Genomic DNA, 13,417 nt, shown 5'->3' on the forward strand with positions numbered 1-13,417 from the left:
GGAACTTGAAAGGTTAGAGCCAAACTTGGTCTAAGTGGCTCAATTTTGATTTAATGGGGGAGTAGGAAAGGGGCTATCACACGATGAGAAACTTTAAAGCGCTGCATGTATTCGGTCAAAAGCTTTAAAATGGAGCCTGAGGGGAGAAGCACTTTGCTAGTCTCAGTCCAGGTCCAGCTGAAAAATGGACCCGTTTTTAAATATGTTCGTAATTTTTTATGGTGCTGAAGCTTGTTCCTCCCATGGAAACCTGACAGATTCTGAATGTGTAGTTAGGGAAACCGTCATCCAATAAATTCCAATAAACTGCAAAAATGACAGCCTGGAATAAAAACTATAGCTGTTTCTTTGGGACATTTTAGTTTCCTTTTAAAAAAAATGCACCATTTTTTGCACAGCTCTTGAAAAGAGCGACGTTGCTTCCCCATTGCCTCAGCAACTATGGGCAATAGGGAAACTCGCTTTGCAGAGGTGCAAATGACAACACAGAGAGGGTTGGGCTACGCTTACCAGGAGATTGGCGCTGCAGGGATCAATCCCCCACGGGTTCGATTTAGCGGATCTAGTAAAGACCCACTAAATCAACTGCTGATCACTCTCTTGTGGACTCTGGTACTCCACCGGAACAAGAAGCATAAGGCACTCCCCCCACCCACACCATAGTGGTGACTCTGCGGCAACTCGACCTAAGGTACATTGGCTCCAGCTATGCTGTTCATGTTGCTGGAGTTGTATATCTTAAGTCAGCATTGCCCCGTAGTGTAGACTGATAAGGTAGTGGAGAATCCGCTCCTAGTTGGTATGTGGATACTTTTAAGTCTCATTTAAATACAGGATTTACATCAACAACCTGACTAAAAGCCCAAGGGGAGGTTTTGCCTTGTTGCTAGTGGGCTTTGGCTCAGCCCCCATCAGAAGGGGTGACAAAAGACAAGCAGGGAAGAGTGATGGTTAGAGTTAGAAACACTGACACAGATGCTAAGAGAATACAATCGACCTTCACAACCGCCTTACATTGCAGAGGGAATGCGTCCGATGCCGAGGCGAGTTGATGTCACTTGGCGTCGATGACCGATCACCTTCTGCTGCTGATGCATCGGAGATTATGGAAGGCTGCCGCGAATGGCAAGGACTCACTCTGACAGCTGGAAGGTAAGGAACAGAATTAGGTATCTATGGAATTAGTATTTGCATCTTGACGCCCTCCCTGCTTTGGCCCAGCTACAACACATCGTGGCAGCAGCTTTCCAACAGAAAGGCACGTCGTGCGGTGGTTACAGACAAGATTGAGAGTAGGAATGAATGGTTATATGCAGGCTCCTGCCCCGCTCTTGGGGAGTTGGCTGCCACTCTCACTGCTGCCTCTGATACAGAGGCAGCAGCATGCACCGCTCCCAAGGAAGGGGCTGGCAGACGGGAGCTGGTACGCGACAGGAGCCAGTTTAAAAGCTGGCTCCTGCTGCGCACCGACTCCCAGGGAGCTGGCTGCCACCTTGCCCTGCAGATGCGTGAAACTGTGTAACTGCTGAAATTTGCAGCGGTTACATAGTTGCCAAATTACCCACATTTTAACATCCCTAGCTGAGAGCTCATGTGTGCATTGAACATGTAAATCTAGCCATATACTGACAGAATAAGTTTCTGCGCCATTCTCTGTCTGTGAATTTGGTTCTCTCCCATGCTGTATTTATATTTATACACTCACATTGGCGGGCTGGGGTTGTGGGCAAATGTTTTAGCCACAGTACAATGCCACGGATCTACTATCCTGCCTATGACTTCTGCAGGGGCAGCTACATGGATTGAGAGTGTGTGATAGTCTCACGACTCATGTACTGGTCTAGAGACCCGGATTCAGGTTCCGGTTCTGCCTCAATTCAACTGTGTGACCTGGGGAAAATCATTACCTTTGTACTTCTGTTCCCCATCTGTCCAGTTACTTATTCTCCTTTATACAAGGCATGTCGATTAGTTAGATAAGAACAACTAGTATCTTCAGAATACGGGTACGTCTAGACTACACGGCTCTGTTGCCAGAGGCACGTAGATTAGGCTACCAGGCATAGGAAAATGAAGTGGCGATTTAAATAATTGCCGCTTCATTTAAATTTCCATGGCTGCCGCGCTGAGCCGATCAGCTGTTTGTCGGCTCAGCGCGGTAGTCATGTAAATTTAAATGAAGGTGTCGACATCAAAGGCATTTGTTGACCACCCAGGTATACCTCATCCCAGGAGCATCATCAAACAGCTGATCGGCTCAGCGTGGCAGCAAATTTAAATATAAATGAAGCGGCGATTATTTAAATCGCCACTTCATTATCCTATGCCTGGTAGCCTAATCTACATGCCTCTGGTGAAAGAGGCATGTAGTCTAGATGTACCCTAACAGAACAAGTTTCTTTGGCCCCAGGTAGAATGCAGTTTGCGCAGAGGAACACAATCCGTTTCACGTGGGCCCCACAATTAGGTTTTGTGGGTCAAAAGGATGTTGAGGATGAACAGCAATATTCATAAATGTAACAGGCTTTCTTTTTTTAAGACCCAGACAGTCCCTTGCAAAATTATGAAATCCAACCCACCAAAACGGTGCAGTTTGGAGACTCAGAAACGGGCCAGACTAATATCATTGTCAAAGCAGAATGAATTGAATCTATTGCTAATCTATGCTGATATCAGTCAGATGGGAAGGTACCGTATATTCCGGCGTACAAGACGACCTCTGAAGTTAAAAAACATCCCCCATTAATCGGGGGTCGTCTTGTACGCCGGATGCCCCGCCGCCGGAGCCCCTCCGCGGCTTTGAAAGCCTCGGTGGAAGCCGGCGGGGGGGCAGCCCAGGCGCTCCTGGCGGCTTTGCTCCCGGTGCCTCTGGTCTGCTGGGGACCATCTCCAGCAGACCAGGCACACCGGGAGCAAAGGAGGCGGAGGGGCGCTGGGGTATAAGATGAAACCCTATCTTTTAATTAAAAAGATAGGGGGTTGTCTTATACGCCCAGTCGCCCTATACGCCGGAAAATACGGTAGTTTGTTTGAACCTTGATATTGAGCCTTTCAGACAACTCACAGCACTGCTGTGTGGGTTCAGCAGTGGGCAGCATCCTGCATGCAGTCAGCACTGCCTGGGGTGTGGGGCTAGTTTTACAGAGGCAGAGTATAATCCCCCACTGTAGCTGTGTGCAGGGCACTGGGCATCCTACGGGGTGCTGCAGTGATGGCTCACACCCTGTCGGGTCACGCTGGTGTGTTGAGCCAGGGCTGGAGTATTTGTACGGAGGGGTGAGAAGAAGAGACTCCTTGAACACTGCACCCTTGTTCCACAGACAGGTGTTGGCTTATGCCGTGCTTCAGGCCCTGAACGGCCACAGAATATTATAAAGCAGCAGCAACCCACGAACGTGCAGTTCCATGCCCCGGGCACCCGCTGGCTCCTCACGGCTTTGCGTCCTCCTCCCTGTGCTGCAGGGCTTCCAGGAATGAGGTGCTGATGCCTCAGGGGTCATCTCGCGGGAACGGCTGCTGCTCTCGGAGCCGGGAGAGTCGTGCAGGTTATGGGAACAGGGAGAGCACACGGAGTGCAGCTTGGAATGCAAAGGGACGAGGGCAAAGCCAGCATGGTAGCCTGGACCCAGCATCGTGCACTCAAGCAGGCCAGTCGAGTCTCCAGCCAGAGCCACTCTTCCAAGTGCGGACACTGAAAGTTGGGCAGCTCACTCCCAGGGAACTGGATGCCTAAATCTCTTGACCTTTGGCAGTGGGGGGCAACCTGTGACCCATCAGGGTTGTGCGAGAGGCCCCCGAGACATTGCGTTTACTGTTGCTCACATGCAGAGCTGTGCACTCCCTCTGCAGCTGATCAAAGCACTGCTACAGTTCCATCGGCACACCCGACAAATCCTAGGTGTGCAAGTGCAGTGAGCAAAACCACCCTTTCCCGGGAGGCCCTCTGAGTTACAATAATTGTCAGCCTGCTGAGATGTAAGTTGGCCTCTCCTATGGCCCACTCACGAGCCTAGGTTGCCCATCGCTGCCCTACAGGGCAGAGATTCCTCTCTTACTACATATCTGTACGGCACCTGGCACAAAAGCACCCCAATCTGAGCAGGGGCTTTCAAGTGCTACTACAGTACAGATCATCCAGGATAAATCCATCATCATTAGGGACCTAAGTAAGCGGCCTGACTTCTAGCAGTGCGGAGCTCCCACTGACTGAGTCAGGAGCAACGACGGCTTGGAACCAGCGCAAGGTTTTCTGAGACAGCCAACGCTGCACCCCTAAGCTGGGAAACCCTGGGCCCAGGTTCACAGTGTGGAAAGTGGGGAGATGAGCCTCAGCGTACGCCTGCCTGCTGCTCAGAAGCAGCAATAAAGCTGCTCCCTAAAAGGGGATTCGCTAAGCAGGCCACACAGCCAACTGAGAGTCTGCACACTGAGGGCACAGGGGAAGGGGAGTGTTGGGGTGCAGACCCCGCGGCCCGGTCCAAGATGGGGGCGGGGTACCCCCTTGTCCTACCTCGCCGCCCCAGGCGACGGGTATCCACTGGTTCTTAGTTTCAGAGTAATGGTCCCCTTGGGCACTGAGCACTATATGTCCTGTGCGTGACCACTCAGCGGGGGGGAAGAGGGGCCCAGGCCCATCCTCACTCACGGGCCCTAGCCCAGGGCCCTAAGAACAAGTATGCCTGTACCTGTCCTGCCAGCAGGGGAATCTCCTCCGAAACCCTCCGGCTCGCCGGGCTATGATCCAGCCACTGCCCTGGGCTGCTTCCTACCCCTGGTTCTCCGTCCGCCTCTCCTACCTCACTCCTCCTTGTCTGGAGCTCTCTCCCCTTTTTAAGTTTCCCGCCCCCACCCTCACGTTGGCGACCGCCCGCCCTCCTATGTCGGCGTCGGCTAGCCGGCGTGCTCCTGACGCAAGTACGCCGGTCCTCGCCCCCACGTCAGCGAGCCGGCCTGCGCCCCTGGCCCCGCCCACGGAGACGGGTTGACCCGCGGTGGCTGTGCAGGAAGCACAGACCCGCTGCGGTCCCCGGGAGGCGCCGAGGAGCGCGAGTGCAACCGCCGGCTCAGTGCGGGGCGGGTTCGCCTCGGCGGGGCTGAGGCGTCCTGCACCGTCACAGGGAGGTTATGCAGAGGAGGGGGATGTCGCTGAGTCTGAGCATGTATTTCAAGACCTGTTCAGGTTTCTTACACGCTCCTATCAAAATACAGCAGGGACCTGACATGGGGGTAGAATCAGTTGATCCTTTGCCCTCCCTTCTCCAAATATCTCCATGTGCTTTCCGGTACGCAGCGATTAAGCCTTACGACACCCAGAGGAGACAGGAAAGAGAGAGCTGAGGACGACTCCCCAACCAATGAGACTCAGGCAACCATGGAGTTGAAAGTTGGCGGCTGTTACAGGACCCTGCAGCAATGAATAACCGCCTATCACAGGAAGTAACAAAGAATGTTGTGTATCCCTGGGGTCCCACAGGAGGGATTTTAGGGGCAGAACATAATGATCTTAGTTGGGATCCAAAACAATCCTAAGACTTCGATGACCACAAGTGGTCAAGGCCTCATCTGAAAGAAGGGAGTACAGGGCTGAACATCCTCAAAGTTATGGATAAACCCTGATTTTAAAATGAATGAGAATCGCTGATCTTCAAAAGGGAATTCGTAAGCTTCAAATGGAAGTTGGCTCAAGTCTGGGCGGCAGATCCTAAGAAGGTGTCAGCCAGCATAGAAGCATTGGCTACATTGGCTATCATAGAATACTAGAACTGGAAGGGACCTTGAGAGATTGTAAAGTCCAGTCCCCTGCACTCACAGCAGGACCACGCACCATCTAGATCATCCGTGACAGACGGCTATCCAACCTGCTCTTGAATATCTCCAGTGATGGAGATTCCACAGCCTCCCTGGGCAATTCATTCCAGTGTTTAATCACCCTGACAGGAAGTCTTTCCTAATGTCCAACCTAAACCTCCCTTGCTGCAATTAAAGCCCATTGCTTTTTTTCCTATCATCAGAGGGCAAGGAGAACAATTTTTCTCCCTCCTCCTTGTAACACCCTTTTAGATACTTGAAAGCTGTTACGTCCCCTCTCAGTCTCCTCTTTTCCAAACTAAACAAGCCCAGTTCTTTCAGTCTTCCCTCATAGTTCATGTCTTCTATGCCAAATTGCATGACCTAGAGATGTGCCCCATGCCTCTGGAGTTCTCCTCTTTATTTACCTCTCTCTCCTGTCCCTCCCTCTCACTGGAGCGCACTCATATCAAGCTACTGGACTTTATTCCCCTCCTTGCCACAACACACAAGATTAACCCTTTGCTGAAACAAAGCGGTTCTCGACTTTACCCTGAAGGCAGTCGTAGTGAAGGCAGAACACACTGCAGAGGGGTCCCAAAGGGGTTTGCTGCTGGCCCGGAGCTCACCTTGTCGGTCTGCGGCGTGCTGGGGGTGCGAATGGTAAAGCGTCTGCTGGCTCTGTCGGATAGCAGCTGTGAGGGGGAGATCCGCCTGCATCACCCATTCCTGATTCCCATTCAACACCGTCTCGCCCGGCATGGCTAAGGAGTGACGCTTGGGGACATCCTTGGTTAACGTGGCTAAGGACTGCTTGGCCTGATGGGATTGAAGAACAAAACACACGACAATGCAACGCTTCTCTCAAGGCAGCACTTGGATTGCAATGAGATCAATTTGCCCTGTGCAGAGGTGCCAGCACAACCCACGGGGGCCAATTTCACCCTCCGAGGGAAGACAACGAGGGAGGTGCTGCCTTTGAGGTTAAATCCTCTCAAAAGACACAGCTGATTTCCCCCGGGTTGCTAATTAACTTTTCTGGGGGATGTGTATGTGGCAATAAGCCCTATCAAACCAAAGCTTGCCAAGGCTTTCAGAATGCAAGCAGCTGCCACTCAGATCTAATCTAGTGCTCACCTGAGCGTGCACCTGTTGAGAGCTGGGAAGCCAGCCCCAGCTTTCCTCCATGCACTGCATAGGACTAAGCACAAGGGATTGACATGGGGGCAGGCTGAAATCCAACCTGTTTGAACACCATGAAGAAAACAAAAACAGCCCCACAAAGAGTTTGCGTGGGATTCACTTTTGAGAGAAACTTGGACCAAAACCTGAAACAGCTGTTCCAGCACATCCAGCGAAATGTACAGTAAGAGGTGCCAGATTTCATGAAGAAAAGCACAGGCACACAATGACAGGCAGAGATTTGGCTTTGGATCAAATGTGTGCCATGGGCCTATTTATTGTGCTGTTCCTAGGGGACGTGGCAGGACTATTGCAAGGATGCTTCTCCCTCTTCAATATTTTGCCTTTTTTTTTTTTTTAAAGAAAAATTCAACAGAAGCATCAACCAAGTAAGAATAATTTGAAAAGTCTCATTAAAGAGAGGCCTGTTGCTTGACTGCACCTTTTCATTAGCCAGCGGAGAATAGCTCCCATGATGCACTTGATGTTTCATAAGTAGGAAAACTCACAGAATACTTTGACAGTCCTGAAATGCCTTGGAAATCATAGGTTGGTTGGGTTTTTCTAGTCTCTCAAGGTGTCACTTATTAAAGGCCCCATCCTACATTCTGATCCCTGCCTGCGGTCCCGTTAGGTCTGTGCGATGCCCCATTGACTTCTACGTGGATGTCGAGGTGCGTCAGTGACCAGCTGAAAGGGTGTGGGTCTATACGTCAGTGGACTGTTGCATTAAGTAATATGGTGCCTTGGGTCTTGTTTCGGAGGACCAAGCAGGCCTTAAGGAACAAACAGAGCTCCTGGCAGCAACGTGCAGTGCACAGCTTTTTCTCATCACTGAGCCTTGCAGTGGGTTTCTTTGGGGAACACTGAAAACGTTGCGCTACAGACAAGAGCAGCCCGTCTACAGTGGGATCCCTGTGAGGCTTGAGCAGACCCCTGCCCATGGCTCCAGTCCCCACCGGCTCACCGGAGCCGGCAAGCATTACCCGTGTAGGTAACCCGTTAGGCGGTTATCCTTTCACATCCCTATTTTCCTCAAAATCCTGGGTGGCGAACGTTTAAAAAGGCTTTTCTGATGTGTTCTGGTGCGGCCTGTTTGTCAGGCCTACGTCGCTTCCACCGCACATGGGCTTGATGTACAAGGATCGTTTGCTTACCCCCCAGCCCCGCAAAGCCACTCTAGGCCTGGAGGCCCAGATTCTCAAGGGCAGTTAGGAGCTCACGACCTTTGGGGATTTGGGGCCCATCTCCCAGTTGGGCTCTTCCCTTCCCAAAGTTCTTCTGTGGGAGACTCTGCCCTCCGCTAACCTGTACAATTCCGTTGCTTCCTATCCCGCTCCCCTCGCTTACACCTGCACAACCCCGCGCTGTTTTCAAGGGGGCTTGGCGAGCGGCTGAGTGAAACAGCTGTTGGTTGATGTCCCAGTACATCTCCCATTAATGTCTGCATTCCTCTGCAGGGCAGAGAAAAAGCTGTGTGCTGCACGTTGCTGCCTGGAGGTTCTTGTGGGATCTAAAGACGCACATCGTTCCAGTGGCTAAAGGCGGCACCCGTTAGACTGTGGAGGCAATGATCAGATCAGAAGCACACCGCTGGTTTGATGTCCCGTAAGCAGACCCCCCTGGATTGCAGTTGGACTGGCAAGCTGAAGCCGTGCAGCTTGAAATGCAAACCTGTCTGGGGAGGAACTCAAATGAGGTACTAAGGGCTGGATCCTCACCTGGTGCCAATCAGCGTAGCTTCACTGAAGGCAACAGAGCGACACTGGAGACTTGGCCCTATTAAGGTTTTCATAATCAACAGAAAAAGAGATTCTCTGAAAAGCAGAGCACCTTTTAAACAATCCCTATCAAATTCTTATCCTTGGGACTTCAAGGGTAAAAAAAGCCCACATGCCTATACAACCGTGATTGTTATTTAACGCACATGACTGTCACATTGTGCTATACAATTTGTAAGCGCCTTTACAAAAAAACTTGTCATACACATGGGTTGCTGTGAATTCACCTGTGTAACAGCAATGGCATGAAGCTTCATTACCCGACACATGCTGTAAAGTATCGCTAGCTTTAGTCCTGAAACATGAACTATGCTGGGCCCATTCTTTCACCTGGACCCCCGAAGAGTGGTGTGTCCTGTTCCAGGCAGCCCCCTGCCTCCAACAGAGCTACCGGCAAAGCCACATACTGCTCACTGGGATTAAGCGTGACAGAATTCTGGGCCAACATTCCAATCATTCCGCTGGCCCACGGAGAAATCAGACGGGGGCTGCACACAAGTGAAAAGCAAAAAACCCAAAACCAAATTCTCACTGGCGTAGCCCTCAGTTGAGAAGGAGAAAGACACTCCCCACAGTCCCCTCACACACCAGAGCCTAAGGAGGCCCAAGCTAGTAGATTGTGTGTTCCCCAGCTCTGCAGAGGAGCAGCGAGGGATGCTGGAGCACCAGCCTGGGCTCCCCATTTCTGGGGCGAGGGGAGGAATCTCTGAGCCTTGGGGGCCAGATCTGGGCAAGCCAGAGGCTCCATCCAGCCCCCAGGCCTTAGTTTCCCCAACCCTGTCTAGCTCTTCAGATGGCTGAATGTCAGTCTGATGATAAACACTAGGTGTCACTGTTGGGCAGCGACTGTGCACAGCAAACCTCTGCAGTGCAAGGTGAAGCATCACGCAACAAATTGTGAGCTATCTATTTAATACCGTGGAATGCTTCAAAGCTAAGGGGGAAATTTTGACTGCATGTCCAGCTGTCATTTGTGTTTCATGGCAGAAATTTGCTCTGAACAGTGAAAACACAGGAGACATCTGACATCCAGCCTGCTTATGATTTCGGAGCCAAACACTGAAGGATATAGAGGCATCTAGAGGAAGGGGCAGGTGGGATGTGGATGCATGGACACGTGCTTAGAGCAGTGAAGGAACTAGGTTAGGAACACTTGGGGGGGTGTGTATGTTTGACTAGCTCCAGCACTGTATCTACAAAAGTAAAGAGGCGGCAGGAGCTTGTGTATTACCGCGGGGACACGCAGGCACTTGCGACGTGGATATATGCCTGCATCGGTTTGAGAACTGTAAGTCTTTGGAAGGCATCAGCCCCAGCAGGAGTGGTTGAGACAGGTGAGGATGTCTGTGCGCTCGCATGCATGAGCGGGGAAAGAGGCAGTCCATGTGACCGCACCGCCTACCGAAGCCTGTCAGTCTTGCCAGACTCCCTTTCAACTCTTTGCCCTCCTCTACTTAATTCGCTGGCTAGCGCGGAGCCCTCACAGACCTGCAAATAAGAAGGGTGGTGATTGGCTGTGACACTCGCCTTCTGCTTACCAGCGCCAGGGCAGTCTGCAGAGAAGTAAGAAAAACAAAGCGGTACCAAGGAGAATGGTAGGTTTGTCTTTTCTCCTGGCAAGCTTAAGATGGCAATTAGGGCTGATCTGTGGGAATCGTGTCTTTGGTTGATATTGCAACCCCCTTAACATAAGAACTAGGTGTCACCAAATGAAATTAATAGGCAGCAGGTTTAAAAGAAACAAAAGGAAGTTTTTCTTCACTCAGAGCACAGTCAACCTGTGGAACTCCTTGCTAGAGGATAAGGTGAAGGCTAGAAATTTAAAAGGGTTCAAAAAAGAGCTAGATTGATTCATGGAAGTTACATCCATCAATGGCTATTAGCCAGAATGGTTAGGAATGGTATCCCCAGCCTCTGTTTGTCTGGAATGGGTGGCAGGAGAGGGATCACATGCGGATTACCTGTTGTGCTCCCTTCCTCTGGGGCAACCGGTATTGGCCACTGTCGGCAGACAGGATACTGGGCTAGATGGACCTTTGGTCTGACCCAGTATGGCCGTTCTTATGTTCATAAGAAAATGAGATAAATCCTTGTTTAGCTGCTTGGGGAGAAATTAAGGCCTGCTCCCCCAGCCCAATGCACTGTACAAGGCATGAAGGAAGTTGCAGGCTGGTCACATCACAGGTTGCTACAGCAAATAACATGTGCTGGGGAAATCTCAAAGGGTCTGGGATGCCTGCTGCCAGGAACACAGTTTCTCGCAGGGGATGTCCAGGGTGGTTTGAAAGGCTGCCTGTCTAGATTTGCTGGACCAGAAACATATGACCCTTTGCTGAGGTGAAAGTGACCAGGCAGGAGGGCCATGACCTGTAGCCCGAGAGCTGGGTGACATTCATTGGGCAGGGGCTGTCACAGAAAATCAGACCAAAGCCGTGCAGAATTAATATTCAAGGAAGAGACTCTGGACTTGGTGAGGTTTTCTAGGGTATGTCGACCCGGCAGCTGGGAGGGGTAATTCCCGGCGTTGGTAGATGCACACACACTAGCTCTGTTTGAGCTTGTCTGCTAAAAAGAGCAGCCTAGGAGCAGAGGCAAGGGCAGCAGCTTGGGCTGGCTTCTCGAGGGCGCACCTAGGATCTCAGCGTATTCAGGTGGCTGGCCTAAGCCGGGGAGACACGCTGCTTAGTGAAGCAAGGGATTGAGGTTGGATATTACGAAAAAACCCTCTCTCCTAGGATTGGAACATTTCCAAGGGAGGCTACAGAATCACAGAACACTAGAATTGGAAGGTCATCAAGTCCACTGCCCTCACGGCAGGACCCAGTACTGTCTAGATCATCCCTGATAGATGTCTATTTAACCTGCTCTTAAGTATCTCCGGAGATGGAGTTTCCACAACAGCCCTCGGCAATTTATTGCAGTGCTTAACCATCCTGACAAGAAGTTTTTCCTAATGTCCAACCTAAACCTCCCTTGCTGCAATTTAAGCCCGTTGCTTCTTGTCCTATTATCAGAGGTCAAGGAGAACATTTTTTTCTCGCTCCTCCTTGTAATACCCTTTTAAGTACTTGAAAACTGCTATCATGTCCCTCTCAGCTTAGAAAAGAGAAGAGTAAGGGGGATATGATGGAGGTCTATAAAACCAGGACTGGCGCGGAAAAAGTAAATAAGGAAAAGTTATTTACTTAGTCCCAAACTATAAGAACTAAGGGTCACCAAATGAAATTAATAGACCGCAGGTTTAAAACAAACAAAAGGAAGTTTTTCTTCACTCAGTGCACAGTCAACTTATGGAACTCCTTGCCAGAGGATGTTGTGAAGACTAGGACTTTAACAGGGTCCAAAAAAGAGATAGATGGATTCATGGAGGTTTGGTCCTTAAATGGCTTTTAGCCAGGATGGGTAGAAATAGTGTTCCTAGCCTGTGTGTGTCTGGAAATGGGTAACAGGGGAGGGATCACGTGAGGATTACCTGTTGTGTTCCTTCCCTCTGGGGCATCTGGCATTGGCCACTGTTGGTAGACAGGATAGTGGGCTAGATGGACCTTTGGTCTGACCCAGTATGGTCATTCTTATGTTCTTAGTCTTCTCTTTTTCAAACTAAACAAACCCAATTCTTCCTGTCTTCCCTCTTTTATTCTAGACCTTTAATCTCCATTTCTGGAGGGTTTTAAGACCAGGCTGGCCAAACACCTCTCAGGGATGGTCTAGGGGGTTTATTGGGTCCAGTCTCACAGCAGGAGGCTACACTTGACCTTGATGACCTCTCAAGGTCCCTTTCAGCCCTACATGTCCGTTATTTGTAGCTAGCACGTGAACAACTTCCAAAGCTAGGATTGAGCCGCCCCCTAAGCTCCACTGCAGAGGTAGCTCATCTGCACTCCAGTCTATACAAATGCCTCTGGCTAAAGATGCAGGAGGAAGGGCTCTCACCATGGCTAGCTCAGCTTCCAGTTCCTTCATTCTGTTGTCTTTCAGGTCCAGCTGGGAGCGGAGCGCGCTGGCGTGGTCCGTTGCCTCTTTGGCTTGCCGGCGAAGCTCCCACTTCTCTCGCTCCAGGAGATCCTTTTCTTTTGCAAGTGCTTTCACTGCGTCCTCACTCTCCTGCAAAGACACCGGGGAAATGAGGGAACAGACACCACCTGCAGCCACAGGAAATCCATGCCCTGCCCCACTGGACAGCATTTCATTCTCTATTAAAAACACTGGGCAAACCCCCGACCACGCCAGAGTCAATGGCAAAAGTTGGATTGACTTCAGCAGGGTCAAGTTTTCCCCATCACCACTAGCAGGATCCCTTCATTATTCCAGTTTTATCTCTTCTTTACCTTCTCCTACGCCAGCTTATAGCTGCGGTGAATCTGTAGGGCTGTGAAGAGGCCGTTGTCCAGCATCGGGGTAGCAAGTGGAGACTAGGGATGTAATAGTGTAGTCAATTAACTGATAAGCAAAAGCGTATAGGTTAATGCATAGACTACACTCACTCCCCCTGTCCCCCTTGCCAGTAAATTTTTTAGCAGGCTAGCCAGCAGCCCAGCTCAGTCCTGGCTTGCACTGGGTCCTAGACCTACCCTCACCACAGCTCTGCATTTAAAGTGTATTAGGAGCCAGATGGGCAGGCAGCCCAGCTCCGTTCCAGCTCATGCTGGGTCTGGGAGCTCAGACCC

The 13,417-nt window shown here is 50.8% G+C and overlaps 1 protein-coding gene across 7 annotated transcripts in view; it reads right to left on the reverse strand.

Moving 5' to 3' along the window:
• KAZN (kazrin, periplakin interacting protein) overlaps nucleotides 1–13,417 on the reverse strand; it is an 844,711-nt gene that overhangs the window by 59,879 nt on the left and 771,415 nt on the right. For all 7 annotated transcript variants that reach the window (XM_075906495.2, XM_075906499.2, XM_075906496.2 and 4 more), the window contains 3 exons: nucleotides 12,684–12,854; nucleotides 6,417–6,606; nucleotides 1,015–1,145 (listed from right to left, as the gene is read on the reverse strand). In XM_075906495.2, coding sequence (XP_075762610.2) covers nucleotides 1,015–1,145; nucleotides 6,417–6,606; nucleotides 12,684–12,854 — 492 coding nt within the window. The remainder of the gene's footprint in view (nucleotides 1–1,014; nucleotides 1,146–6,416; nucleotides 6,607–12,683; nucleotides 12,855–13,417) is intronic.

Source organism: Pelodiscus sinensis, chromosome 24 (genome assembly GCF_052426305.1).
Source record: "Pelodiscus sinensis isolate ZL-2025 chromosome 24, ASM5242630v1, whole genome shotgun sequence".
Classification (NCBI taxonomy): domain Eukaryota; kingdom Metazoa; phylum Chordata; order Testudines; family Trionychidae; genus Pelodiscus; species Pelodiscus sinensis.